At 47.9% G+C, this 27,972-nt stretch overlaps 1 protein-coding gene across 1 annotated transcript in view; it reads right to left on the bottom strand.

Annotated features, from left to right (window-relative positions):
• Positions 1–7,604: 7,604 nt before the first annotated feature.
• ZNF652 (zinc finger protein 652) overlaps positions 7,605–27,972 on the bottom strand; it is a 59,251-nt gene continuing 38,883 nt past the window's right edge. Inside the window, exons 2-6 of the mRNA XM_055130428.1 lie at positions 26,127–27,306; positions 23,507–23,654; positions 23,073–23,188; positions 22,072–22,216; positions 7,605–17,035 (exon numbers count right to left, since the gene is read on the bottom strand). Coding sequence (XP_054986403.1) covers positions 16,518–17,035; positions 22,072–22,216; positions 23,073–23,188; positions 23,507–23,654; positions 26,127–27,050 — 1,851 coding nt within the window. The 5' untranslated portion in view covers positions 27,051–27,306 and the 3' untranslated portion in view covers positions 7,605–16,517. The remainder of the gene's footprint in view (positions 17,036–22,071; positions 22,217–23,072; positions 23,189–23,506; positions 23,655–26,126; positions 27,307–27,972) is intronic.

The raw sequence follows: 27,972 nt of genomic DNA, 5'->3' as shown, positions 1-27,972 counted from the left end.
GGCATCGTGGTCTGGGTCCTGGAGCCTCCTGAACCGTGGAGGAGACTTCTTGACTTTTTTTTTTCTTTCCTTTTTGGGTCACACCCAGCGATGCTCAGAGGTTACTCCTGGCTTTGCACTCAGGAATTACTCCTGGCAGTGCTTGGGGGGGCCATATGGGATGCTGGGGATCGAACCTGGGTTGGCCGTGTGCAAGGCAAATGCCCTACCCGCTGTGCTATCGCTCAGGCCCCTGGGACTGTTTATTTAGGCCAGTTTTGGGGAATCATTTCTGAATTGGGAGACGGGGCGGGCAGGGCTTACTCCTGACTCTGATCAGGGAACATATGCCATGTGAGTCACATGCAAGGCAAGTGCTCCACTCATGGCCCTATCTCCCTGACCTATCGTTTCTGAATTTTAGTGTTTGTTTGTTGGCTCTTCTAAGGGAGAGAGCCACACCCAGCAAATGCTTGAGAGCTATGGTTGGGGGTTATACCTGGGGATCATTGTGGGCCATAGGATCTAACCCAAGCCTCCTTTGTGCACAGCACATACCCAGCCTGATGAGCTCTCAGGCTCTGCTCTATGTTTGTGTGTGTGTGTGTGTGTGTGTGTGTGTGTGTGTGTGGTGCTGGGGCCGTAACCCAGGGTCTCACCTCTCTAAGTCACATGCTGTAACACTGAGCCACATCCCCAAGCTCTGAAGTTTTAGTCTTCTTACAAGCTGGGTGAGACTTTGCGAGATTTTCCCAAAACCATCGTGTTCTGATTGCTCTGAGTTCAACAGTCCTCTCCTTTCTTTCTTTTTTTTTTTTTTTGGGTCACACCTGGTGATGCACAGGGGTTACTCCTGGCTCTGCACTCAGGAATCACTCCTGACGGTGCTCAGGGGACCATATGGGATGCTGGGAATCGAACCCGGGTCAGCCGTGTGCAAGGCAAACGCCCTAGCCGCTGTGCTATTGCTCCAGCTGCCAACAGTCCTCTCTCTCCTTGGTTGCTTTGTCTCCTCTTCATCTCAGGACAGGCAGCAAAGAGAAACCAGACTTTGCCTAGAAGCCCTCCTGAAAAAACTTCATGCCCAGGCACGCTGCTTTAAGGGCGTTTCTGCACCAGTAGGCATGATTCGGCCATATGCCCTCCCTCCTGCTTCCAGTGACCTCTGGCTCCCAGGAACCACCCAGGCTTCAGCTAGCTGCTGTTTCTGACTCTGATGCTTTCTCCCAGGCAGTTGAGGATCACTCTAGAATTTTCCTCCCCTTTCTGTGGCCAGCGCGTCACTGACAGGCATGTCACTACTAAAGCTCTGTTCAGGGCAGCCTCAGCTTTTCTCCCACGCCCCCCACCGTCCCTCCAGCTCCTGCCCATCGCCTGTTTCCCAGCCCACAGTCACGTCCAGGGCCCCATGTCTGCGTTGGGGGGTTCTACCACTTTTTTTTTTTTTTTTGCTTTTTGAGTCACACCTGGCAATGCACAGGGGTTACTCGTGGCTCTGCACTCAGGAATTGCCCCTGGCGGTGCTCAGGGGACCATATGGGATGCTGGGAATTGAACCGGGGTCGGGGTCGGCCGCGTGCAAGGCAAACACCCTACCTGCTGTGCTATCGCTCTAGCCCCGGTTCTACCACTTTGTAGCAAAGAGTAAATAACTGTTTTGACTGTAGGTAATGGGAGGCTTTCAGGTGTGGGTGACCCCGAAGCTCACTCAGTGTTATTTGCCCTAATCTATAGTGACAGACATGTAACAGACTATGGAGCCACTTTCTATGGGCTGGTGTCCCTGTCCCCTAACGTGGCTGTTTTGTAGCACACACCTTGCTCTCCCCGCCAATAGTGTCCCCCTCTCCAGGGCCAACATTATTGTCTGAGCAACCGCACCCTTTTTGCAGTAAGGGGTGTCCCCATTCCAGCCACCGAGTATCAACTCTTCATTGCCAGGCCACTAACCAGGAGCTAAAACTTTACATATATATTTTTTTGCTTTTTGGGTCACACTTGGCGATGCTCAGGGGTTACTTCTGGCTCGGGGGACCATATGGGATGATGGGGACCAAACTTGGGTTGGCCCCGTGCAAGGCAAATGCCCTGCCAGCATTTTGCTCCACCCTCCTCCAAACTCCATTAAATTTTTTTTCAGAAGTTTAATCAAGGTCTGAGATTAGTTCTGAGGAGAGTTCTTCTCACTTGCCTGTTTGTTTGATTTCTGGGCAACACCCAGGGACACTTAGGGAACCTCCCAGCTCTGAGCTTGGAGGTTGGGTCTCCTGCATAAGGCTGAAGGCTGAGCTATCTCGCAGGCCTTTTTCTCCCCTATTTATCTTATCTTGCTATTCCCGAGCACCCCCACCGGTGCTTTTCTGTAACTTTCCCTTCACTTTTTCAGTCAATGGCTCATTTAAAAGATCCCATTCTGGGCTCGAGCGACCCCTGAGTATCGCCGGGTGTGACCCAAAAAGCTAAAATAAAATAATGAAATAAAAGATCCCATCTTGAGCTGGAGCGATAGCACAGCGGGTAGGGCGTATGCCTTACATGCGGTGCCTTACACGCGGCCGACCCGGGTTTGATTCCCAGCATCCCATATGGTCCCCTGTGCACGGCCAGGAGTAATTCCTTAGTGCATGAGCCAGGAGTAACCACTGTGCAATGCCGGGTGTGACCCAAAAAGCAAAAATAAATAAATAGATAAAAGATCCCACCTCCCACCCTCCCCCAGTTCATCAATTTCATTGATTTGCTCGAGTGGGCACCAGTAACGTCTCCATTGTGAGACTTGTTACTGTTTCTGGCATATCGAATACGCCATGGGTAGCTTGCCAGGCTCTGCTGTGCAGGCGGGATACTCTCGGTAGCTTGCCGGGCTCCCCGAGAGGAACGGAGGAATCAAGCCCGGGTTGGCGGTGTGCAAGGCAAACGCCCTACCCGCTGTGCTATCGCTCCAGTCCACCCTCCCCCAGTACTTTGCAAAATTTATTTCTCCACAAGGTGACAACAGACAAAATGTTTAATGTGACCTTTGTCTTTCCAAATGTGTGTAAGGTAGCTGTGACCTTTGCTCCTCTTCCCTCAGTGAGCTGTGAATCATCTATCTTCCTGTGGGGGGGCAAGTGGCATTTTGTTGTCCGGTTTTCCTTGTTCTCTCAAACCCCATTCTCCGGCAGGCTTCCCTGAACCCTCAGCACCTGTCGCCGAGCATGTCTCCGAGGTGCTCTCTGAACCCCAAGAATCCAAACCTACAGGGTTCTCAGGCAGGTGGGGCTCGGGTAACCCCTGGTGGAGAGGGCAGGAGTCGTGCTCTACCCTGGCTGTGATCCCTGGCACCCACCAATTAAAATCCAAACAACACAAATCCCCCTTGGAGAGTCTTCAAGGAAGTTGGATTGAAGCGAGGTCAGGCCAGGCGCAGGGCTGAGCTATGATTCACCACAGAGGCCTCAGCTGATCTGGCAGCTGAGCTCAGGGCTGGCGCCTCAGAATCACCACGCGCTGAGGCAACAGGCTTATTCCTCTGCCTCCAACAGTCACCGGACAGGACAGCCTGGAAAGGGGAAGTGGGGACTTTGTGGCTGTCCTCAGCTGAGAACCGTCGCAAGAGGTGAGCCTCAGCAGAGTAGCCAGAAGGACACGTTTCTTGGCCCTGAAGGGTGGGGGACAACATGTGGACAAAGCACAGGCCCCAGGACAGTGTGTATCTTGGACAATGCTGAGGGTCTCAGACAGTGCTCCCGAGTATCTCCAACAGTGCTCACGGAGTGCGTCTCTGAGAGCTGGTATCCAGGCTTCGCATTCACCATCTCTTGGTGCTTAATAAATTACCTCTGATCTGAGCCACTCCAAACCCACAGACATCAATGATCCTGCCGTTTCTGTGGCTGGTGAACCTGACTTCGGCCTCCATGGGATTTCCGGTTGAGGGTCTCTCCTGACGTAGTCCCCCAGCTTGGGTGACAGACCCCGTGTGACGCTGCTCTGGCTGGCGAGTGGGCTCACGGGATGGTTCACGACCCTCAGAGGACCGGTTCTCCACTTCACTCAGGCGGCTTCGGGCTAGCCTGGGGAGAGGGAGGGCCCTCACGCGTCCTCCCCCCCCCCCCCCCCGCAGCTCGCCATGCTGGGGTCCTTACCTCTCCAGCTGTGTCCCGTTCCTGAGAATGGAGGCCTGGAATCCTGTACCAAGCAAGGGGCGAGCGGGGCCGGAGTGACAGTGCAGCGGAGAGGCACTTGTCTTGCAAGTGTCTGACCAGGGTTCCATCCTCAGCACCACACAGGGCCTCCCTGGGTCCTGACCTGAGAGGAGCGATCCCTGAGTGCAGAGCCAGGAGTAAGTCCTGAGCGCCACCAGGTGTGAGCCCCAGAAATTGAAACTGAAGTGGGGGGAAAAAAACTGGTTTTTGAGACTTCCAGTGGGTCCTACCTCAGCCCCAGAATGTGGAGCCTGGTAACCTCCTGTTTTGCTTCCACATTCCACCTCAGCTGCTCTCCTTACCAAGATGTTACTGAGGGCAACAGACCTGCCACAAGAGTTAGAAACAAAAAGATCTGACCACAGACCCACAGGTTCCCTTCTCTCCTCTCTTTCAGGCATTTGTGTGTCTGGGAGCAAATCACCCAACCACTCCAAGCCTATTTCCACATGTCTAGGTGAATCTAGCTCCCGGGGTGCTGACAGGCGGACAGCTTTCAGGTGACCCCTGGACATGGCACCCTTGTCTTTTTTGCTTCCCCCCCCACCGCCCCGCTCTTTTTTTTTTTTTTTTTTGGCTTTTTGGATCACACCCAGCAATGCACAGGAGTTACTCCTGGCTCATGCACTCAGGAATCACCCCTGGTGGTGCTCGGGGGACCATATGGGATGCTGGGAATCGAACTCAGGTCGGCCATGTGCAAGGCAAACGCCCTACCCGCTGTGCTATCACTCCAGCCCCCAGCCCCCACTTTTTTTTTAAATTTTTTTTTTTTTTGCTTTTTTGGGTCACACCCAGCGATGCACAGGGGTTACTCCTGGCTTTGCACTCAGGAATTACTCCTGGCAGTGCTTGGGGGACCATATGGGATGCCGGGGATTGAACCCGGGTCGGCCGCGTGCAAGGCAAACGCCCTACCTGCTGTGCTATCGCTCTGGCCCCTTTTTTTTAAAATTTTGAGGCCACACCAGGCCGTGCTCAAGGCTTACTCCTAGCTCTGTGCTCAGGGATCACTCCTGACAATACTTGGGGGAACCATGTGTGGGGTGTGGAATGGAAATGGGTGGCTGCATGCAAGGCAAGTGCCTTAACACCTGTATTATTTCTTGGGCCTGAAAACTAGGCCTTTCCTAACTCAAAAACTCAGGAATAGAATTGGGAACACAGGAGAGCAAGGCAGAAGACTGAGTGATGTAAAATTCTGGAATGGTTGGGCTGTTGGTGAGGCCGACCACTGACAGGGGGGAACTTTCTTCCTTTCTGATAGTGCTAAGTAAGGATGATTGGAAATAAGCATCAGGGACCTAGAAACGAATAAACGGGAACTATTATTCAGTCATGCCCCTCAGTTATGCTCTTCTATCTATGGGAGTTACTGTTCAACCAGAATCCGAGGGCCATTCCAAGTGACCTGAGGACTGTTCTAAGTTACCTGCCGAGGAACTGTGATGATTTCTAGTGATTCTCATTGGCTGTGCGGTAAATCCTCTTCCCCCTGGGCTGCTCTGCATGCATTTGGCTGCGGAGTCTAAGATGCTCTCTCCTACATGTGGAACCCTGGCTAGGGACAGCTGGGGACCCCGTTTCAAGCAATCTCTCATGCTTCAGGGGACTAGTCTGAGCTGCAGAGTCTCTCTCTCTCTCTCTCTCTCTGTTACACCTGGCGATGCTCAGGGTTACTCCTGGCAGTGCTCGGGGGACCATACCATATGAGATGCCGAGGATAGAACCAGGGTCAGCCGCATGCAAGGCAAACACCCTACCAGCTGTACTATCATTCTGGCCCCAGGAGTATCTTGAGGCCTCACCCCAGAACCCACCCCTCCCACACACACAATCGAAATTTGAAAGACACTGATTTGGTGTACATGGGGGTTGGGATATCTGTGTTGTACCCACAAAAGACAATGGGTTAACATCCGTATCTAGTCAGACACAAAGCGATGGACCCAGAGAATGGTAATTCCTCTTCGACGTGCGCCGTTTCCTTCCTTTCTAAGAGGTTTCAAACAAAGGGAACCTTCAATGTCTGATTTCCTTTCCAGGCTGGGCACACACAGCTCCGTGGCGGGGAGAGAGCTGAGAGGCCTGAGCTCTGCATTGGATCTGTAGTGCCACCAAGATACTTCCTTTCTGTATGCTCACCTCCTCACTGGACATGTAGAGGGAACCAAATAGGGTGGAACCCGGTGGGAAAATGCCCATGAGAGAGACCAGTGAGCTCCAAGCCGCACAGGGAGTTTCCCATCTGCTGCTGCAGAAGGCCGTTATTCGCTGGGAGATTTTCCTGAAGGGGAAACATCTGTGGGAGCTTGAACCCCATCTGCTCCGTGCCGAACCCCTACTGGCTACAGCAGTGCCTGACGCCTGTAGGAACTTGACAGGTGGCGTAAGCAGATGAGTGCACGAATGAACCTGGGGTGGGCTGGGGGCCCAAGGGCCACATTTTACAATCATTGATTTTCACTCAACATACTTGTACTTCGTGAGCTATTTCCAACTGTGTTTCTTTATTTTTACTTTATTTATTGAATCACTGTGAGACAGACCCTTACAAAGCTGTTCATGATTAGGTTTCAGGACACAGTGTTCCAACAACCCATCTCTCCACCAGTGTACATTTCCCCAGCACCAGTGTCCCCAGTTTCCCTCCCACCACCCCACCCCTACCCTACTGTGTTTATTTTCGTCAATGGCTCAAACAATCCAATCACGGGAGACTGGAGAGATAGGATAATAGGTAGGGTGTTTGCCTTGCATGTGGCAGACCCGGGTTCAATCACCAGAACCCCAGATGTTCTTCTGGGCCCGCTAGGAGTGATCACTGAGTGCAGAGGCAGGATTAAGCCCCAAGCACTGCCAAACAAAGACAGCAATAAAAACCCAGTGACAGCCTCTTTTTCAAATACTGTTTTCTAGAATATGCTCCGGGAATTGCCCAGTTGGACAGAGCAACGTTACTGAAGCCAATTAGCGCTGGGCCAGGTAGCACAGGATAAAAAAGGACTAATGATCCTAAGTTGGCCAACAGCCTTGAAAACATGTTGTCCTTTCTAAAGAGGCCCACAGGGGGCTGGGGCGATAGCACAGCGGGTAGGGCGTTTGCCTTGCACGCGGCAGACCCGGGTTTGATTCCCAGCATCCCATATGGTCCCCTGAGCACCGCCAGGGGTAATTCCTGAGTGCAGAGCCAGGAGTGACCCCTGTGCATCGCTGGGTGTGACTCAAAAAGTAAAAAAAAAAAAAAAAAAAAACCCAATCAATCAATCAATCAATCAAGAGGTCCGCAGGGCTTGTGGGCCCGGCAGCCCATTACTGATTCAGTTGTTGGAGGTTGTTCACTTCCCGGGAGGAAAAGGCAATTCACTGAGCAAGGGGAGCTCAGAATGGTGTCGACTGGGACTAAGGAGGAGATGAAATGAAGACAGACACAGTGGCTATGGATACTGTTCTTTTCATTTACTTTCAACATTAGCATTAAGTCGGTTACCGTACACATCCAAAGGCCCAGCATCTCAGAAAGATCATGAAGTGGCACACTTGTACCAGAGTCTCATAAGAATAAAATAGACAATGCTACATCGAGTGGTTAAAAACACACACACAAAAAGTAGTTTTAACAGTCTTAAGCTTTTTTTATACTTAAAATCATGATTGAATTGAAACAAAAAAAAAAGTGCATTTCAATTGTTAAAAAAAAATATTGGTGTAGTTAACACAAAGGGGGGGTGATCAGCACATGGAGGGGTCTAAGGGGGACTGGGAAAGGGTGACCCCAGGGTCGCTGGGCTGGTTGGGGGGTCAGGTGGCGAGCTCGGCTCCTCTCTCCCAGGGTCTCCTGTCTGAAGAGACACCGTCGCTGTCCTACCTCCCTGTCACCTCCCCCAGGCTTCCTTGCAGGTGAGCGGGGCTGTACACTGGACTGTCCTCTGGTCTCGCTCCACGGCCTCCTCCTCAGGGCCTCGCGCACAGACCCCCCACCCAAGCAGCTTCTGTTCCGTCAAACTCCTTTGGACAAATGTTCAACATTCAACAACGAGCTTTGTAAACCTAACAAACAATTTCCTGGCAAGCAAATTGGATTTTCTTTTTCTAAGAGAAGAGAAAAAGTGCAAGTGATTTCAGTACTATTGTGGGGGTGGGGGAATGGGGGGGAACAGGAGGACAAACAAAAAAAAATAAAAGCAAGCACGTCACACCTGGTCTCTCCCGACCTTCAGCCTCACATTTTGCTAAGTGTTAAAGAGTTTATTAAGAGTTCCGAGCACAGACTGTATTGCTCGGGGTCAGCCTTGGCCAGGGAAGAAGAGAGAGAGTTGGGACAAGGCCACGCCAGCTGAGCGGGGGAGCGGATGAGGCCTTGGTTTCCCGTCCCTGGGCTGACCTGCTTAGTGTGAAGTGCCACAGCGAAGCCAGCGGAACACTAACACCACCTGTGGCCAGAGAACTCAAAGAAACACGGGAGCACAGAGAAGGGGCCCAGAGATGTGCTAGGCGCCTCCAGGGAACAAGCACAGGCCAGGAAGAAGCCTCGAGCAAGACCCCCTGGACGTGACAGACAGACGTCTGTTTGGAACAAAGAAGGCAGGAAGCATCTCCTCCCTCACACTTGGCGCCTCCACTGGCCTGCTCCTTCCCTGAGCTGAGACTGGTCTGGGGTCTGGGAAGAAAGAAGGGATGGGGGGTGGGAGGGTCTTCCTGCTCTTCATTTAACATACAACAGAGTCCCCAGGAGGTCCTGGCTGAGAAGACGCCCAGAGGGATGGACGGTCCACACAGCACATCAACCTTCACTTCACAGAGGCTGAGAGAAACTCCCGAGACTCAGAAACAAGGGAAAGCGCCTGAAAACCAAAAGGCCTAAGAAGGACTGAGTGGAAGGAGGCCGGCCACGGGCGGGAATAAGGACGCTGAAGTACTCTGCTGCCCTCGCGTGGACACAGACGCTAATGCCACAAGACAGACTGCCGCCGCCAACGCCCGTGTGTTCTAAGGGAAAATGTGCGGGAGAAAGAGTTTTCGGATGCTGCAACTTTGGAGAGCGACGACCAAAGCACATCACATGGTTGCTTTCATTCTAAAAAGCCGAATGAGCGGAATAATCAAGTACAGAGAGGGCATTTCTAGGAGGGACACCGATTCTAGAAGAGTCAAACATTTCCTCAGAACGGTCAAGTCTGAGGTGAATCCCTGGCTCTGTCCCTCCCATCCCAAGGTCCCTTTTCACCTGAAGAAGGCAGGGTGGGCGGAAGCTGTGTCGGGTCCAGTGGTTGGATGCTGAGAAACAACTGGCACGTTTCGTTACAGACAGACTCTTTGGTTACTCAAAGCCAGCAAAGCAAATATCGCTTTTCTTCTGAAGTCAGGCAAGACTCAAGCTTTTCCCACTCTTGCACCAGCCCGATTTCCTAATGTTCCTTCCAAGTCATTTTAAGTCATCTGTAGTACTCTCCCGAGAATCTCAAGTAGTGAGAAGGGAACCTGGAGTTAGGGAGCGGAGGGTAGTGTCTTGGAACAACACTCCCTGTAGCATTCATGCAAATGTACTGTCCTGTGAGGCCAGGCTCTGCCTCAGGGCCCGGCCACCACTCCAGGCTTAGGGTCATGCGTGTTCCTAAGTGGTAAATTTAGGTAAACTTCCAGGTCCATCATAGGGAATTATCGAGGCCAATTAGAGAAAAAAAAAATGTTTACAACCAGAAATTCTCATTATTTCTGTAAAAATCTACCTTCTACGTTTTGTAAACTCGCAGTAAAGACCTTACCTCACCTTGAATTGAGATCACTTTCAAACATCAAGATTCCACACTGCCCCATGGATAAAAAAGGATGACAAAAATTAACCACTGCCTTCTTCGTGGTTGCTTTGGGGTCACATCTGGAGATGCTCAGGAGTTACACCTGGCTCTGGACTCAGGAACCTCTCCTGGTGGCGTTCAGGGGACTCTACGGGGTCACAGGGATTGTACCCGGGTTGGCCACATGCAAGGAAAGTGCCTGACCCACTTTACCATCTCTCTGGCCCCGACGACTGTCTTTCAGACTCCCAGTTGGTGTGACCATTACCGGTCGTGAAAACCTGAGTATCGGAATTGTTCACTTGAAGGCAAGAGCCGTGGCATTTTGAGGAAGGGCAGTCTGACCAAGGCTAAAACACTCCAGAGCTTTCACTAAAAAACAAAACAGACCTTCTGCCTCGGTTGAAAGAGATCTGCACTGAACTCTGGAGGAACTGGAAGGAGAACAAAAGACGCAGACCCAGCACCACTTGAGTTTTGGCTGTACAAGACTAGCCGGCTGCTAAGAAGTTCCACCCATCAGACGCTCCAACACCAGCAGGACACACACAGCAAGCCCCTTCCCCCCACTTTCCCGACATCCCTCCTATATTACGGATCAATGCCACTCAAAAAAGATTAATCTGATGAAAACAGGTAGAGATGAAAGTGACCAGAAGCTTCTGCAGTACTGGCGGCGGAGAGGTCGAAGGAAAACCAGCCAAGGATGTTTGATCAACTTGGAACAACTTTAAATAAGCTTAACTAAAATTAAATTGTGGGTACAACCTGACAAAAGTGTTTCTGGGGAAGGGAAGACACTGCAAGAGGAGCACGTGGGGTCCCCATTGGACAGGGGAGGCATTCAGGAAGACCAAGGGGACGAAAAGACGTTTCAAAGAATCTTTCATTGTAAAGGAGCGTCTGAGTTTCCGGCAAGAGAAAATACGTGAACAGTAGTCTAGGGGTGAAAAAATCTCTCGTTACCAGATATGTAATCTATGGAACAATAAAAGCAAGAATTTAAACAGCAAGCTAAAATGACATAGAGAAACAAAACAGAAGCAAGTTCAAACCCCAGGTTTTAGCTGGTTTCAAGAACCAAACCAGCAGAAATAAAGGTGGGTTCCAATACTCATGGAAAATGAAATTATCAGAGGTAGGATTTAGACCGGAAAAGAATATTCCAGGATGCTGGCTTTTTGAAGGCACTCAAGAACAGAGTGAGAGACTGGAGTGGCAGTGAGACTAAGAGAGGACTAGAGAGAGGTCTAGATCACTTACCTGTCCCAAGGAAATAAAAACAATTCCAGGAGCCTTGAGACAATACATATATTATTGAGTAATACACAGAGTAACAAGGTAGAAATCCACTTTATGGGGAGTTCCTAACAACAATATAGCTCCTACTTAGGGAATAAGAAAGAGAAGTCTGTTTTCAAGATATGCAACTCTGCGACAGACATAGTTCTGACTTAAATGAAGAAGTCAATCAGAGGTACATCATATGGTTCTTTAATCAAATTTACTGAAGCTAAAGCTTCAAAGGTGGCATGACCAAGGAGTTTGATTTTCCTTTGAATCTTGCAAAACCTATCCTCTAAAACAAAAAGGATCTGATAATAAAGTCTATAAAAGTCAGAGTATAAAAGTATAGAACTATGAAAGTGGATATATTGATGGCAATTTTTATGGCTTCCATACAAAGTGTAGAGAGGATCTCTGGTTTGCTTTCTCGAGGTAGTGTCCAGGGTTAGAAGGTCACCATCATATATTATAAACGCTACGATGACAGAAGCAGGTAAGGGGGGGTGGGGGTTGTTGTTATTGCATAATAATGCCACCATCTCTAATGGCTCATGACCTTTCATTCCTGAAAAAAATTGTCTTTTGGGAAATTTTCTATCTTGACTTCAGCAAAGGAAAATTAAAACCCACTATTTACTTGCTCAATTTTTTTAGTCTGAAGAATTCCAAGTTTGTTTGTGATGGTAGATCGCCAATAAAATCCTTAAATGTAACTTACTCCCTTTTATATGGCATATGTCCAATACAGTCTAGAACAGCCTTGAAACTGTATGTTTCAAGTATATGAAAACTTAAATGAAACATCCATAGATCAGCACTGTAATACAAGTCATTTTTTTCTACACAGTAGCTCAAACAGAAGGGTTTCTTTAACTTCGAGTTTCTTCTCTTTTTATTTTTAACTATAAAACCCATTCTACCATTTGTTTTACTGACAAAAATCTGCAAGATGGGCTATATCTATATACCTACATGTAGATATATTTATACTCGCCGTGGATGGCTATTTCTGCTTGATCATCTCAAAATTTAAAACTTCCAGTGAAATCAAACTAAATATACATAGCCATTTAACAAACAGAAAAAAAAACATTAAGAAGTAGCAAATTCAAAGTTTACAAGCATCTCTTCAGAGCATTTTTGTCTTCAGTTAGTACACTAGGAATAATCCAATTATAGGGAGCATTCTAACCACAATGAAAAGGTACAGCCAACAAATGTAGTACTTAACATCTTGGTACAACTATAGTAGTGTCCATACTCAGTCATTAATTTAGAATAGTTAATGCAAATGACAGACTTTAAAGCATATGTAACTGATTCGCAAAGGTTTCTTTGAACTACCATGTAATAAAGGTTTATCAGTGGACCTCCATGCTTGCTAAAATTAAGAACCGAAATCACAAATATAGGTGAAAATGAAGCCACATGCCTCTAGACCATCCATCTTACTTTTTTCATTCAAATTTTAAAATCAAACTCAGTCTGAGCCCAGTAAGACTCAAACTCAGAAAAGCAGCAAACAGCCTTTCATTATGGCTAAGGAAGAGTTTACATTTGAATGATGAATGTCCAAGAAAAGAACAGAAAAATGTAAGGGGGCAGGGACAGGGAAGAGCAAAGCCAAATCAAAACACCCTCTGGAATCTTTCTTAAGAAAACCCCTAACCCTCATAATGCTTCGAGCCTTTGAAGACCGTAAAATTCAGTAACATGAAGCAACCTCAAGTTGATAAATGTGATACTAACATAAAGCTGAAACAGGAGGCCCGGGGCCTTTGAAAGGCTTATTTAAGGACTGATAAGGTCTGAGAACTCAAACTCCTCCATAGCTCAAATTTTCAAGTTGAGAGAGCAAGTAGCTGGGAGGAACTCCATGGGGTTCCACACCACCACAGCAAGGCAGGGAAAAACGCCACAGAATGCCCCTTTTATCTTAGTGTAGGACCCCCAACACATTTTCAACCCTGAGTTTGAGTCTTAAGCATGTTAAACCTGATGCACATTTACAGTTAAGGCTTAATCCTGCAGTTCTTAATATTCAGAAGCAGAAACATTACAAATATTCTTAATGCATTTTATTCTTCCCATGTAATGGGACACGGCAGAGGAGCCACTACATTCTGAGCAGTTTTCCTGAAGACCACAAATGCTAAGCCATGGAGGATGTACTTGTCCGGGGGGTGCATGGGTTAAGGGTGGGGGAAGTTTCCACTATGCTTCACAATACCTTTGACCTATCTGTATTGTGTACAACAGTGACTTCTTTTTAAGTCCTTTTTGCTTCTGTTAAGGGTGGTGGTGATTATTTGCTTAATACTGGTTTTCCTATGTTACAGGTTTTTCTTATGGCTATATTCACTGAATGACAAAGATGACTTCCTGAATTTCCCAGAGTACAACTAAAGTCCATCTCATGAAATGGTCCATTCACTGGTCTCAAGTCTAGAATTCAGAACTGCGGCCTAACATTGTAAATTTGCTTAGAACAAAAAATAACTAAGCTGCAATTTACATTGTTTTTCAAAATCCTCTTAATATTAACATGCTTTGACCATGAAGTAATGATATGTTTACATAAAGCTTGTGTATAAATTCACACACTTGCCGTGGAATGCAAAAGAGGTTGTGGGAAAAGGGGAGGCAGCTACTAAAGATTAATTCATTTTTTTTCTTTTTGGGTCACACCCGGCCGTGCACAGGGGTTACTCCTGGCTTTGCACTCAGGAATCACTCCTGGCACTGCTCAGGGGACCATATGGGATGCTGGGAATTGAACCCGGGTTGTCTGCGTGCAAGGCAAATGCCCTACCCACTGTGCTATCGCTCCAGCCCCAAAGATTAATTCATAAACAGATAATTAACTTTCCTTATTGACAGGGGTACCTGAATGTTCAATGAATGTATACCAAGACTTAAAAATAACATTCCCATGAACTAATATCCACCAACCAGAAAGAAAAATACAGTCGAGATATTTTTCTGCTTCTCTCCAAAACTTTCCTATGCTTGTTATCCAAGAAACAAAGGCAATAATCAGAAGGAAAAACAGTCTGGAAATAGTAAGCCAAAAAGTGAACTGAGAACGTGGTACTTTAAAAACAGGGACTTCTTTAACTTCCACTGAAAGACTTCCATATTTCTCCTATCATAAAAATCATCTGCCGGGGGAAGTGCTTGAAGCATATCTGTACATTTGATATTAAATAAAGGCCAAGATTCTGATGCAGGCAGTGGTTTAAGAGCCCGAGGAAAGGAAAATAAAGGAATTTCAAGATTAAGAAAGAGACAGAGATGACCTTAGTTTGGAATTCCGTTTTCTATTAAAACATTTTTTTTCAGCCGTATGTAATGTGGAAAAATTTGACCTGCTAAATATTACCAAAATGTTAGCCCTTCTGTTTAGTCTTTCCTATAAGAAGCTCTTGATCATGCTCTTCTGAAGTTCCCCAGACTGGAAACAGCGGCCTACCCGACCGCTTCAGCAAGCCCTGCTCTACTTGTCACTCAGGATGCGGCTGCCGTGTTTTCTTTCCCTCACTGCAGTGTCAACTGTGTTCGAACTGCTCAAAGTTGTGGCTAAGTCCAGTGCTACAACACTTAAGAACTCGGAATCCAACTGTGTTCGCCTGCACGGGTCTGTGCTCCTCGAGACAACATCGAGGGCGTGCTTGCAGTGTACCTCGTTCATCTGCCTGGCGCTTCTACCAGCCCAGGCCACCTCAGAACGTGCAGAGTCACGCGACTTCATAGAGGCATCCTCCCAAAAGCTGCGCCTGGTCACAGCTGTGACTGAGATGAGACAATCCCCACTACTTCCTCCTCTAGACTGTCAACGGAGTCATTCAGAGTTTTCAGTAAGTGCAAGCTTTAGCTGACATTTAGCTGATGCTGAAAAAAATGTGAGCGTTCGCTGGAAAAGGTCCAACCCTCTGCCAAGCATTCATTTACCACAATAACTGAACCAAGTATAACATGGAGGGTAGAAGCATGTCAGTGAGCCAGACCACTGAGCTTTTTTTTTTTTTTTATTTTGGGGCCACACCTGGCGGTGCTCAGGACTCTCTCCAGGCTCTGTGATCACTCCTGGCAGGTTCAGGGGACCACGTGGGTTGCCAGGGATTGAACTCAAGTTTGATATGTGCAAGACAAGCACCTTACCAGCTGTACTATCTCTCTGACCCCATAACTGAAAAAAAAAAATTTTGGTTTTTGAGAATGGGTGGCGGTTTGGTCCACACCCAGCAGCGCTCAGGGGTTGGCTATTCCCTGCTCGGTGCTTGGGGGCTGCTCCCTAGCAGGTCTTGGGGAACCATGTGGCATTGGGAATTAAACCTGGGCCTGCCACATACAAAAGGATGCACACTAGCCCTTTGAGCTATTTCTCCAGCCCCTAGACATTTTGAGTATGAAGCAGAGATTTAAATACTACTAAGAACTTATGCCAAGTTCTAGAGACAAAACCTCATTTCTGCAGTGACCTGGACACCCTCTCAGATACACCCAGTCTCTGAAGCACCTTTCAGTTGTACGGATGGAAGGATAACTTTTAAACTATAGAAGTTATATATGCATCTTTAGGAATCACATTTTTATGATTATAAAAACATTTTTTTTCTATTTTACAACATAGGTCCAGCTACACTGAAAAAATTACACCGCTTATTGAAATACATTTTGTTTTAGAAACCGACTACTAAAGAAGTCTATACAAAAAAACTCTAAAATAATTTCTGTAGTAAAATAAAGAGTGCGTTAGGAGAGCTACACCAAGGAGAAAATTCCCGTTTTCCTCTATAATGCTTGATATACTGTGAAACACGGCTAGCTCAGCCTGGGAGGCCAGCACCAAGAGATGAGAGAAGGATTTCATTACATACACAGGGATACAATTAATGCTCTGGATTAATCTCACAGCCTTTCCGATTAGTACAAAGGAGACCAGGCCTAACCCCTCTTTGAGGGGAAGTCGAGGATATAAAAGCAAGCATACCTCATCAGCTGATATGAAATTATAAAATCCCGCAGGTCTGCGTATTCCAAATTTATAAAAGTCTGACCAGAAAATGCAAAGCGCGGCAGCCTTGCACTGGGTGGCTCCCCTGGTTGGGCCCACCATGTCCTCTGAGCGGTAGGTAGTCTTGCTGCTCCCGAGGACACGGCGGGGCGGTGCCCCCCGCGACCCCTGCAAGCAGCGGGAGCCGCGGGGCAGCGCAAGCGCGCGCGCGCGCACACACACACACGCGTGGGGCCCCGGGCCCGGGCGTTAGTGGTGCGGGCCCGAGCTGTTCTTCTCGGCCAGGTGCCGCAGGAAGGTGTCCTCGCCCTGGCCCCGGTGGTTTAAAGGCTCGCTCTTGAAGAGGGCGGGCGGCGGGGGCAGGTGCGGGACGGGCGGGATGGGCAGGTGGTGCGCGGGGTGCGGGTGCGGGTGCGGGTGGATGTGCAGGTGCGAGAAGGGGTGCGGCAGGGGCCGCGGGGGCAGCGTGCTCACGGGGTTCATGTTGAGCGGCGGGGCGGGGGCGGCGGGGGTGTTCACGGCCGACGGGGCCGCGGCCACGGGGGCGCTGGTCAGGGGGATCTGCACGGCCGGCGGCACGTTCACGGGGCTGGTCACCCTGAAGCACTTCTCCTTGTGGGCCTTGAGCATGTTGGAGAAGCGGAAGCGCTGGCCGCACACGTCACAGGGGTAGGGCTTCTCGCCCGTGTGGGTCCGGCGGTGCCTCTTCATGTTGGGGCGGCTGGTGAAGCTCTTGCCGCAGATTTCACAGATGAAGGGTTTCTCTCCTGGGAGGGACACAGGCCAAGAGACGGATCAGCGCCCGCCCCACCCTCCTGCCTCGCCTCAGCTTCCTCGGCTGGAGTCATTCATGGCTGGGACTCCCCAGGCTGGGGCTGAACACAAGCGGGCAGATACGGGCAAAACTTCACCTCTGACTTGGGGTGGGAGCGACAGGGTGGCATGGGGGGCGCTTGCCTTGCAGGAGACCAAGCTGGGTTCGACCACCAGCATCCCATATGGTCCCCCACCAAGCACCACCGGGGGTGATCCTTGATTGCAGAGCCAGGAGGAACAACTGAGCATCTCTGGTTGCCACCAAAAACAAACAAACAAACAAACAAACAAAAAAACCCTGCAAGACTTCCATAGCACCAACGTAGGGGCGTGGTTTACAAAGAGGGGGAGTGATGGGCCGGAGAGAGGACAGTGGAAAGGCGCTCTCAGCAGCAATGGAATGGCAGGGACCCGGCACATCCCAGCAGAAGGGTAACCCACAGATGGAGACTGGCGCCACAGATGAATCTGCCTCAAAATTCAGGCGCATTTATCGTTGATCGACTTCTGAGTTCCAAGCCAGAGTAAGACTGTGGAGCTGGCATGTCTCTTGGGGCCTCGTCAGCAGGGAGCTGGCTTCCTGGTTCTGGCGCCCAGAAGCCCAGCCTGCCTCACCTTCTGACAAAGGGCCCTGCTCAGCCGGCAGCCTGTGCGCCCTTGGGAGCAACAGGCAGAACCTTAGCAGCTGGGGGAGGTGGCACCGAGGGTCATTCAGCATTAGTGTCTGTAAGGACCCCAGGAGGTTCTGACTGTCAAAAATGGCCCACACCATTTCCCAATGTCCGTGGGCCCAGGGCGGGCTGGGGAGAGCCATGTGTCACTTTACCGCTCCCTTCTCCACTGCAGACAGTCCTCTTCACGCCTGACAGCAACTACTCGCCATAGGAGGTAGGGCTGTTAGCACTCTTTTCTGGTGTGGGGGGCACACCTGGCTGGGCTCAAGGGTCACTCCTGCCTGGTGATGCTCTGGGGGGAGCGGGTGGCACACCCAGCGGCGCTCAGGACTTGCTCCTGGCTCTGCACTCAGGGATCACTCCTGATGGGCTCTGGTTGGCCACGGACAAATCAAGTGCCCCTCTGTATTCTATCGCTCTGGCCCAGAAATACCTACTTTTTTTTTCTTTTTGGGTTGCACACAGCGATGCTCAGAGGTCACTCCTGGTTCTGCACTCAGGAATTACTCCTGGTGGTGCTCGGGGGACCATATGGGATGCTGGGAATCGAACCCGAGTTGGCCATGTGCAAGGCAAACGCCTTACCCGCTGTGCTATTGCTCCAGCCCTGAAATACCTATTTTAATAGAAAGCTAGGAAACAGGGGCTGGAGAGATAGCACAGCGGGTAGGGCGTTTGCCTTGCACTCGGCCGACCCAGGTTCAAATCCCAGCATCCCATGTGGTCCCCTGAGCACGGCCAGGGGTAATTTCTGAGTGCAGAGCCAGGAGTAACCCCTGTGCATCACCAGGTGTGACCCAAAAAGCAAAAAAAAAAAAAAAAAAAAAAGAAAGCTAGGAAACAGTCTGTTGGATTTTACCGTATCCATTAAGTTCATCGAGGTAAGTAGAGAACAGTGTATGATAAGTGGAAAGATACAGCCTAATTCTTTTGTTTTTTGTTTTTTGTTTTTGGTGGAGGGGAGGGGTTTTTTTTGTTTGAGTTTTTGTTTTGTTTCATGTTGGGGGCCATAGCTGGTGATGCTCAGGGGTTACTCCTGGTTCTGCACTGAGGAATCATTCCTGGTGGTGCTCAGAGGACCAAGGATAGAATCCAGGTTAGGCCCATGCAAAGCAAGAACTATACTATACTATACAAGTACTGTCTCTCAGGCTCCCTGTCTAATTTTTACATGTAGCTAAAGCTCACCTAATTGGAAGAAATCGCCCTGGAATGAGTATGAAGTAAAAATAAAAAGTTTTATAAATGAAAACAGAATCTTCTGGGAGGAAGAAATAAAGCAAGAACCTGGCTAATTTCCTTCTGCACTGTTGAAACGAAAAAGCAACCTGGGCAACAAATACTGCATTCTAGTCCCTTACTATGAGTATTGCTGGTTCCACTACTACCCTCTATTCCTCTGATACCCTTTAAATTTAAATTTCTCTCTTTGTCCACCAGTCAAACTGCCTTTGGATTTCTTCACCGAAAAGCCCCCACAGGTATCTCAAAAGCTGTCAGGGCAAAATTAAATCCTACTGTCTTACCCAGCAAACCTGCTACCTTCCCTGCCCCCAAATTCTTTGCTGATGAGAATTTACAACCCTAAAATCTGGGATTAACCTATGATTTTTCCTTCCCACACTACTGAATCCAGTCAGCCACCAAGATCGTTCAACTCTACTTCAGCATCACTTTCATTTTACTCACTGTTAATATACCGCAGTCTATATCATAACCATCCATCCACATTACTGCAAAGTCCACCTGCCCGGCTTCACCAGCTCTGCTCTAGACCCCTCCACACGAATCCACCTAATCCACCTCCACACGAACCTCCAGATACGTTATGTCACACTCTACCCAAACTATTTAAGGATGTTCCACTGTCCACAGAATAAAGGCCAATCATTTTTACGTCTTGTATTTTGTCTCCCCCACACCCTGCCTTCTCACTAATCTGTACCTGCTTGTGGCTCTCTAATGTCATGTCTTAAAATATTTCCTGCAATGCCCTACCCCATACCCCTATCCATCAAACTCTAGTCAACTTTTTTTCAGTTTCATGTTCTTATCACCAAACTTTGACTTGTATATCACCCCAACCACAATCTAACTATAAACTCTGTAAACCTAGGGAACATTTAATTTTTGCTTACTACAGTAGCATCACTTTGTGAGTTTTTAATAACTTTATTAATATTTATAAAATTCATTCTTTTTTTGGGGGGATGTCAAACCTGGCAGTGCTCAGGACTTATTTCTGGCTCTGTGCTCAGGGATCACTCCTGGCAAGGTTTGGGGAACCAGACAGGGTGTTGGTAATCGAACCCAGGTTCAAGACAAGCACATACCCACTCTCTCATCTCTCTAGCTAGAAATAATCACCAACTCTAGGGCTAGCATATGCCTTATAATAAATGCCAGGTCAGGACTTAATCAGAATGGTTTTTAAGCAATAAGACAAGTTTGTCTTATAACCGGAGCTTACTAGATTTGGCAAAATACGCTACTTGCCGTTGAAATCACTCCATTACCTTCCTTGGCTGTAATTCCCTTGCCCTAACAACTCCTTAACATATTTTACCCTGTAATACACATTTTCCCTTAAGCAGAATACACTACTGACCACACAGACTTTTCAACTTTCCACTACAAATACACTACAAATAATTTCACTACAAATAAAATGCAATTTCACTACAAATAAAATGCAATTTTATTTACATGTCATTAACTGGAATGAATATTATTCATCACAGGTTGACTTTGATCCTGGTCTGCTTGAGTAGTACCCTGACAAATCCCGGAAGCTTAGAACCAGGCTATAGGCTGGTACCTTTTGCTCTTGTGATGTCTTCGTGTCCATGTTTCCTCCTATTATATGACATGCTACAGAAAATTTATATTAGAATCATTAAGTATGTGGTGTTAAGAGTCACGGGCCTTGGGACTGGAGCGATAGCACAGCGAGTAGGGCGTTTGCCTTGCACGCGGGTTCAAATCCCAACATCCCATATGGTCCCCTGAGCACCGCCAGAAGTAATTCCTGAGTGCAGAGCCAGGAGTAACCCCTGTGCATCGCCGGGTGTGACTCAAAAAGAAAAAAAAAAGAGTCACGGGCCTTGGAAAGATTATTTAAATTCTGAACCTCAAAGCCTCCTCATCTGAGAAATGAAGGTAATAATAGTTGGTTGTTGTGATAAGTGGGAAAGAAAAAATGCTTGGAGCATTACCTGCTAGAGTGGCAGACAATGTTATTTTAGCCGCTGCTGTTTTAAATAAAGTATTTATCATTATTACCACCATCACTACCTTTGGACTACATTCTCCTTTAGCAAGGGTAAACAAAAGAAGCATGTGTGGGCCGGAATAGGGCACTTGCCTTGCACGTAGCTGACCCTGGTTTGATTCCCAGCATCCCATATGGTCCCCTGAGCACCACCAGGGGTAATGCATGAGTGCAGAGCCAGGAATAATCCCCGAGCATTGCCAGGTGTGACCCAAAAAGAAAAAAAAAACACCCAACAACAACACAACCCAGAGAAGCAGCAGAAGCAGCAGGGGATCACTCATCCTTTGTCCCCTGAACGGTCAGTACTGTGCATGTGCGGGAGCAGCTGCAGTGACTCTGTTGCTCTAGACCTGTGTCCACCCCAACTCAGGAAAGCAGTGCGCTACGAAGTACCATCTCTTGTGGTTCTCGGCAGCTGGGCTGCTCGACGGACTAACAGAATCTAGAATTCTACAGTAAGAGTTTACTCAGAACACTGGAAAACTCTTGTTACTGTTCAGTCTGTGTACAGAGTTGATCTAACAAAGGAAAATTTAGACTGAGAAATGATGATAATTATTACTTTAGCCAGTTGGATAATCAAAGGCTTCCCTGATTCAGATCCATGCTACAGAACATATACCTCTAACTACAAAACAGTTAAAAATTATTTTAGCCTCATTTAATGGAGGTAATCCTGAAGTAGTGACTTTTGGTAAATCAAATTCAGTAACATTAAAAAAAAAATACTGAGAAGCTATTTCAGTTCAAGCAGTGTACTCTAGTTCTTAAAGGTCTGGAATCTTTTCCTTAGGGAAAAAAAAAATAACAAAAGCCAAGACACAAAGCAAGTTGTATACAATTTCAGGAGTTCCTGTTCCCCAAGTAAAGAAGTACAACAACTCGCTTAAAAATACTTACAAGGGCCTAAGCAGTTTTACTTAGAATAGAATTTTCACTTAGAATGCAGCTTTGCGGTTTAGATTTTTTAATAAATGACGCAAAGAGGAGCATCAATCAATGCCTGCCACCTCCAGTCCTGCTCCCGACCAGCTCTCACCAGTGTGTGTCTTCATGTGTTCGTCGAAGTACTGCTTCATGTTGAAGTCCTTGCCGCACCACTGGCACATGAACTGCTTGTGTCCGATGTGGATGCTCATGTGGGAGCGCAGCTGGTACTTGTACTGGAACCTTTCGTCACAGTTCTGCAGGGGACAGGGAGGAGACTTGAGCAGAGTTGCCAGGAGGAGCTTTCCTTGCGCCCATCCTACAGCGTCCTGGAGACCTGCTCCAGTTTTCACACTCAACTCTGCTTCTGTCAGTTATTTCTGCAGCTCAGTGACGAATAACAAGGAAATGGGCTAGAGAGATACACAGCAGGCAGAGCGTTTGCCGTGCATGTGGCCAATCTGGGTTCGATTCTCAGTACTGCATATGGTCACCTCAGACTGCTAGGAGCACTCCCTGAGCACCACTGGGTGTGACTCCCCCCCCCCAAAAAAAAAAGAAAAGGAAATGTTCTCATATAATTATTACCAAAGTATACCCAATCTCCCTGAATTACTGAGAAAGGAAAAATAGCTCAAAGAACCCTATTCCTAAATCTAACCTAAGAGTGAACAGCCTGTTGGAAAATGCCATCTTCGGGGGCAGGGAATGGGGTAGAGAGCCTGCTTTGCATGAGTGAGGCCTTGGGTTGGATCCCCAGAACAATAAAACAGAGTAAGAGAGTCAAGGAAAGAGCTTCGGGCGGGGTGGGGGGTGGGGAAGGGCACGGCTGGCACACTCGAAGCCCTGAGTTGGATCCCCAGCACGGTGTGGCCCCTGCCAGGCATGACCCTGGTGGGTTCCTGAGCACTACTTCATGCAAGGCAAAAAATAACGATGAAAATAGGAGTCACCATGTCACCATACAGAAGCATGGTGACACGCAGCACTCAGAGCAGGCCCCTGCCGGCTCTCAGGCTTGTGGGCAGCTCCCTGAGCCATGCACAGACCCCCTCTCTCGCCCTGCCTCACCACACACACGGGGGCCAGCCGCGGGGGTTGCACGCCCCTTACCTCACACCTGAAGGGTTTCTCTCCAGAGTGCTGCAAGGAGTGCACCTTGAGGGACATGCTACGCTTGAAGGATTTTCCACAGGTCTCACATGTAAATGGCATGTCTTTTGTGTGCGCTGCAACACAGAGTATACTTGTTTTCAAAATAAGCACCCGGAAGCCGAACGACAGAAGACAGGCGTCCAGCGGTGACTCTGCGCCCGGGACCGTCTCCCTGCTCCTCCGCCTGCGGTGTCCCGGGAGGGGAACAGAGCACCGTGTGGGACGGAGTGAAGCCTGCTTGCTCGCTGTGGGCCGCACACCAGCAGTCTGCTACGGCTTCCTGGGTTAAAGCCCAGGAAACGAAGGCCGTGACTATATCCTGCCCCGTCTGGAGCAGGGAGCACCCCGAGGGACGGGGGGAGGGCACGTGTGGGAACACGGGAAGGACTTACCAACCATGTGTTTCCGCACATGAGCCATGGTATAGAATTTCTTCTCACAAATTTCACAGGAAAATTTCTTTTCTGCGTATCCATGAACAATCTTGATATGTTCATGAAGGGACCAGAGTTTCTTGAATGACTTGTTACAGGACACACACTGAACAGGATAAATAGAAACAGTCTTTATGTACAGGGGATAGCAGAAGGCCACGCCTGCCTCCTGGCAGATGAAGGGGGTTTGCGTTAGCATCTCGTGGCACAGGGCAAAGTCCAAACTATTTCTCCAAGGAGTTCAGATTCCATTACCCACACCTCTAGAGTCTACTGTCCAAGGCACATCTTTCAGAGAATTTTATGACAATGTCAAAAAAGTAAGGCAAGAAAGAATGGCAAGTTTATTAATGGCAAAGAGTTGATTGCATTGATCCATCAGTACTGTACCTATGAAGGAAACTTCCAATTTCTCAAATATCTGAATTAACAACAGTGCTTACCTGCCACACATGGGTCATTACGCTGTTAACAGGTGCATACCAGGGAATATAGACTCATTTTAAATTAGCATAAATAAAAACAAAGATGAAACACATATAAAGGGCTAAAGATCAACAGAAGCAGAAAAATGACTTTGTACCTCAGATGGTGCATAATACACGTGGAGCCTTCATCAACTTACATCACTGAGATTTTACTATACTGCATTTTCCCCAAATCTAATTTACTGTACTAAGCATTTCCCTCTGGCAGAGTATAATCTCTATGCCGTTAGCATCTTTCTTTTCCTTCCCTTAACGCCCAGTTTAGAGCTCTCTTGAATGCATCAGTAGGAAACACACACAGCATTGCCCAGTGCCTTGTACTACAAATCAGGAGTGACTAAACCTGAGGTTTTCAACCTTCTTATACCTGCAGAGTGGCAGAGTCCAGGATGAGAGCTGAAAACCACTGGCATAGAATAAATATATGGTGGTATGTGTGTCAAAATGAAACACTTTCTGGCTAAAACAACATAATATGAAAAAGTTCTAGGGAACTGTCACACTCGAGTATTCTGAAGTTTCGGAAAAGGTGGAATTCACTGAAAACTACTCTGGCTTTAGAAAACAGGACCCAGAGAAAACATAAAAAAAGATGAACCTCTCACTGAACATTGCTCAAGAAAAGACTCCTCCTGTAAGCCACTCTACCTGGAGGGTTCTAATTTTCACTTGTTACTAGACCATCAGGAGCTCCTTGTGAGAATACAGCATGGCAGTCTTCAGAAATCTACAGAGAGCTCATTTAACAGAATCCACAAAGCCTACCCACCCAGCTTAAACACATTACAGTAAGGAAATAGTAAGGAAAGTTGCCCTCCCCTAAAAAATGATTTGCAAAATGTTTTATTTTCTGTAACTTTAGTGAGGCAGATTTAAATGTAAAAACTATTAAAACTATTAAATACTATTAAAAATGGCAATAAACAGCAATGAATCATGACCATGCCTAAACCTGACCCCAGGGGGCAGTACTGTGCCGTGTGCGCCATTTGCCTGAACTGCAGCAACCAATTTATCACCTGGTGCACTGGAGGGCACAGACACGATTCAGCCTTCTTTTATCGACCCAGTGTGTCGGAGAGCAAGCAACAACTGATGAACGAAAAAGCTGTTAATTTTCAGCAAATACAACATCTGTTAAGAATATTAAAACTCAAAACCAACAATCTGTTGATTAAAAGAGGACATTAAAAGGAAAAATAGTACTCAAGAAAATAAACCAAAACAGTTTCAACTTTTAAAAGAAAGTTCAGCTTAAACGTGGCATAAAAGTTCTATTTACATAGCTTATGGAGACATTAACTTACCTTTCACGAATATTCACTAGTATGCAATCACAAGTGCAAACCAACACGGCACACCATAACAGAATCCACACAAGAAGACAGATTGAGCATACCACTTAACCCATCACAACACAGTTCTCTGCAGATGCCAACCTGGTTTGAACATCACTTTTTGTTACCTTATCAATACCGTGCAGTAGCATAGTGTAACCCTACTGCCAGGCGGGCACCATTTCCAACCAGCTCAGCCTCTGGTTATGTTTGCATTTTCCCATGGGCTCAGCCTCTTGACAAATTTAGTGTTGTCATCTCTCCACTGGTAAAAGCAAACTCACTCCTGGAGATCTTCCATTTCCACCGGTCTGAGTCCTTATGGTTGTGGTCCCCATCAGCTGCACTAGGATCTGGCTTCCCTTAAACTCTAGCAAGGGACCACGCTCTACTCCTGACCTTTGACTCGACATCTCCCACCTTGATGGAGAAGATGCCAGAATAAATTCTACGTGTGCTACAACAGCGACTCTCGGTGCAAAGTCAGTGCTGACTTTACCCCTGGCCTAGAACACGTCTCCCTTCCATTGCACCTGGGCTCTCGCTAGTCCAGCGGCAGTTAAACTTAATGCTTTTGAAATAACGTGTTAAGCCTGGGTTTGGAAAGGCCAAAGCAGGAGCTTTTGAAAGGATAAACTGGCGAAATCTGTCCTTTCGGCCTCTACCGTATTTATTCTCTTGGGCAGATACCAGATGAGTCTGAACGGCCAGGTTCTAGCCTGGAAAGTTTGCCCTCTCGGTGGTGAGACCTACCTGAATATTTTTTTCACAGTCTGTTTGCTGGTGAAGAGACAGCTCACTTTCCAGCACAAACTTCTTGCCACACTTATCACAAATCTGCATGCGCCTATGAGTAACGTTCATGTGCTTCTCCAGGTACCAGCGAGTATTAAACACCCGGGGGCACTTCTCACAGGTCAGCGTCTCTTTCTCTTCACACTTAGCTTTCTGAACCGGCGCTTTGGGCTCCTTGGCAGCCCGCTTCTTCCGCTTCGGGGGCTCCACACTCTTCCTCCGGCCCCCGCGGGTCGTCCTGGGTGTGGGGGAAGCAGCAGCCGCGGCAACCGAGGCAGCTCGCCGGGTTCTCCTCTGCGTGACGCTGACTTTCTCCACGCGCTTCTCCTTTTTCTTCTGTCTTTCATTCTCTCCATAGTCGTGGCTGTCGTCGGTGGCTTCTCCCTCGCTCTCCTCCTCTTCCTCCTCACTGCTCGTCTTAAGAACAGGAGTCTCTTTGGACTGAGAAGAGACACCCTTTTCCCCTTTAGAGACATTTAATGTTTGATTATTAAGGTTTACCTCCACTATGATCTGCTCCCTTTTGTAAGAGACTTCCTCCTCCTCCTCCTCCTCCTCCTCCTCTTCCTCCTCTTCTGTGTCATCAGAATTCTCCTGGTCTTTGCCAGCACGCCCGTCCGACACGGCTCTTGTCTCCCTGAAATACGGCTGTTCCTCTGTTTCATGGAGATGCGGCTTGCTCATCTTGGCGTCCACTAACACAGAATAGGGACTTCCTGTCTCCCGCTTGTACACTTTGGTGGACAGATCAAGCTCTTGGCTGGCACCATGATAAAAGGTCGACGGCACCTGAGCGCGACAGCTCTCTTCTTGTGCCATCCCCACTGCATGCGCAGCACAGTTTTCAGCCAGCTCCTGACAAGAACTGGCAGCCTGGCTCATTGGTAAGCGGCCCAATTGATTAAGCAGTTCCAACTAAAGAGAACTTGCTCTAAACAATACGACTCAAATCTTTTTTTTTTTTCCCATCCACAAAGAAGCAATCACATGAAAAAGAAGGGATTTCTGGAACCTGTGTGCAAGTCTTCCAGTGTTGCAGCACCAAAGCGTAAGTCAAGAAGGTCTGGTTTGATGGCAAGAGCAGGGCGCTAGTGATTTTTCTTCTGAAGATAGCTGCAAGCAACTTGGAGCATCTTATCTACAAAGAAAAGCAAAGAGAGAGAGAAAAAAAGATCAGATACCACTAACTTCCTTCTTATACTATGAACCTACACTAGGAAACAAACAGAGCTTAAGTGATTAACTTCTTTACGTAAACAATTTTCTATCCTGTTTAATTGGGTCACCACAGACCGTTATTCTATGGGCTTGCACGAATTCAACAAACATTTTGCTAAACATAAATTGTAAGACAGCAACTGTTACCAAGTCTAGTTCACCAAGAGCTTAGAGCTTAGCATAGTGTTGATTTCTTCCTAGATGGTCAATGTCTATTTGATGACTGAATAAATATCTGATTTTGCGCTGACTCGTCATCCACAATACTGTGGGGCAGAATGTGGCAGAGCATATGGTCTCAGTCTCTAAGAAATACATGTCCTGGGGCCGGAGAGACAGAACAGCGGGTAGGTTTCTTGCACTGCACACGCCGACCCAGTTTCCATCCCCAGCATCCCATAGGGTCCCCTGAACCCCAGGAGTAACCCCTGAGCACTCCCAGGTGTGGCCCCGAAACAGAAAGAAAAAAAGAAAAAAAAATTGTATGTCATGCAGGAATCACCAAAGAGTTTTACACCTCCTGGCTTTCTTGTCACCATGGGTCACCACCGTCACCCACACTGAGAGCTCCCAGAATGAAGGAGGT

This window comes from Sorex araneus, chromosome 3 (genome assembly GCF_027595985.1).
Source record: "Sorex araneus isolate mSorAra2 chromosome 3, mSorAra2.pri, whole genome shotgun sequence".
Taxonomy (NCBI): Eukaryota; Metazoa; Chordata; class Mammalia; order Eulipotyphla; family Soricidae; genus Sorex; species Sorex araneus.
This window is presented reverse-complemented; position numbering and strand designations above follow the sequence as displayed.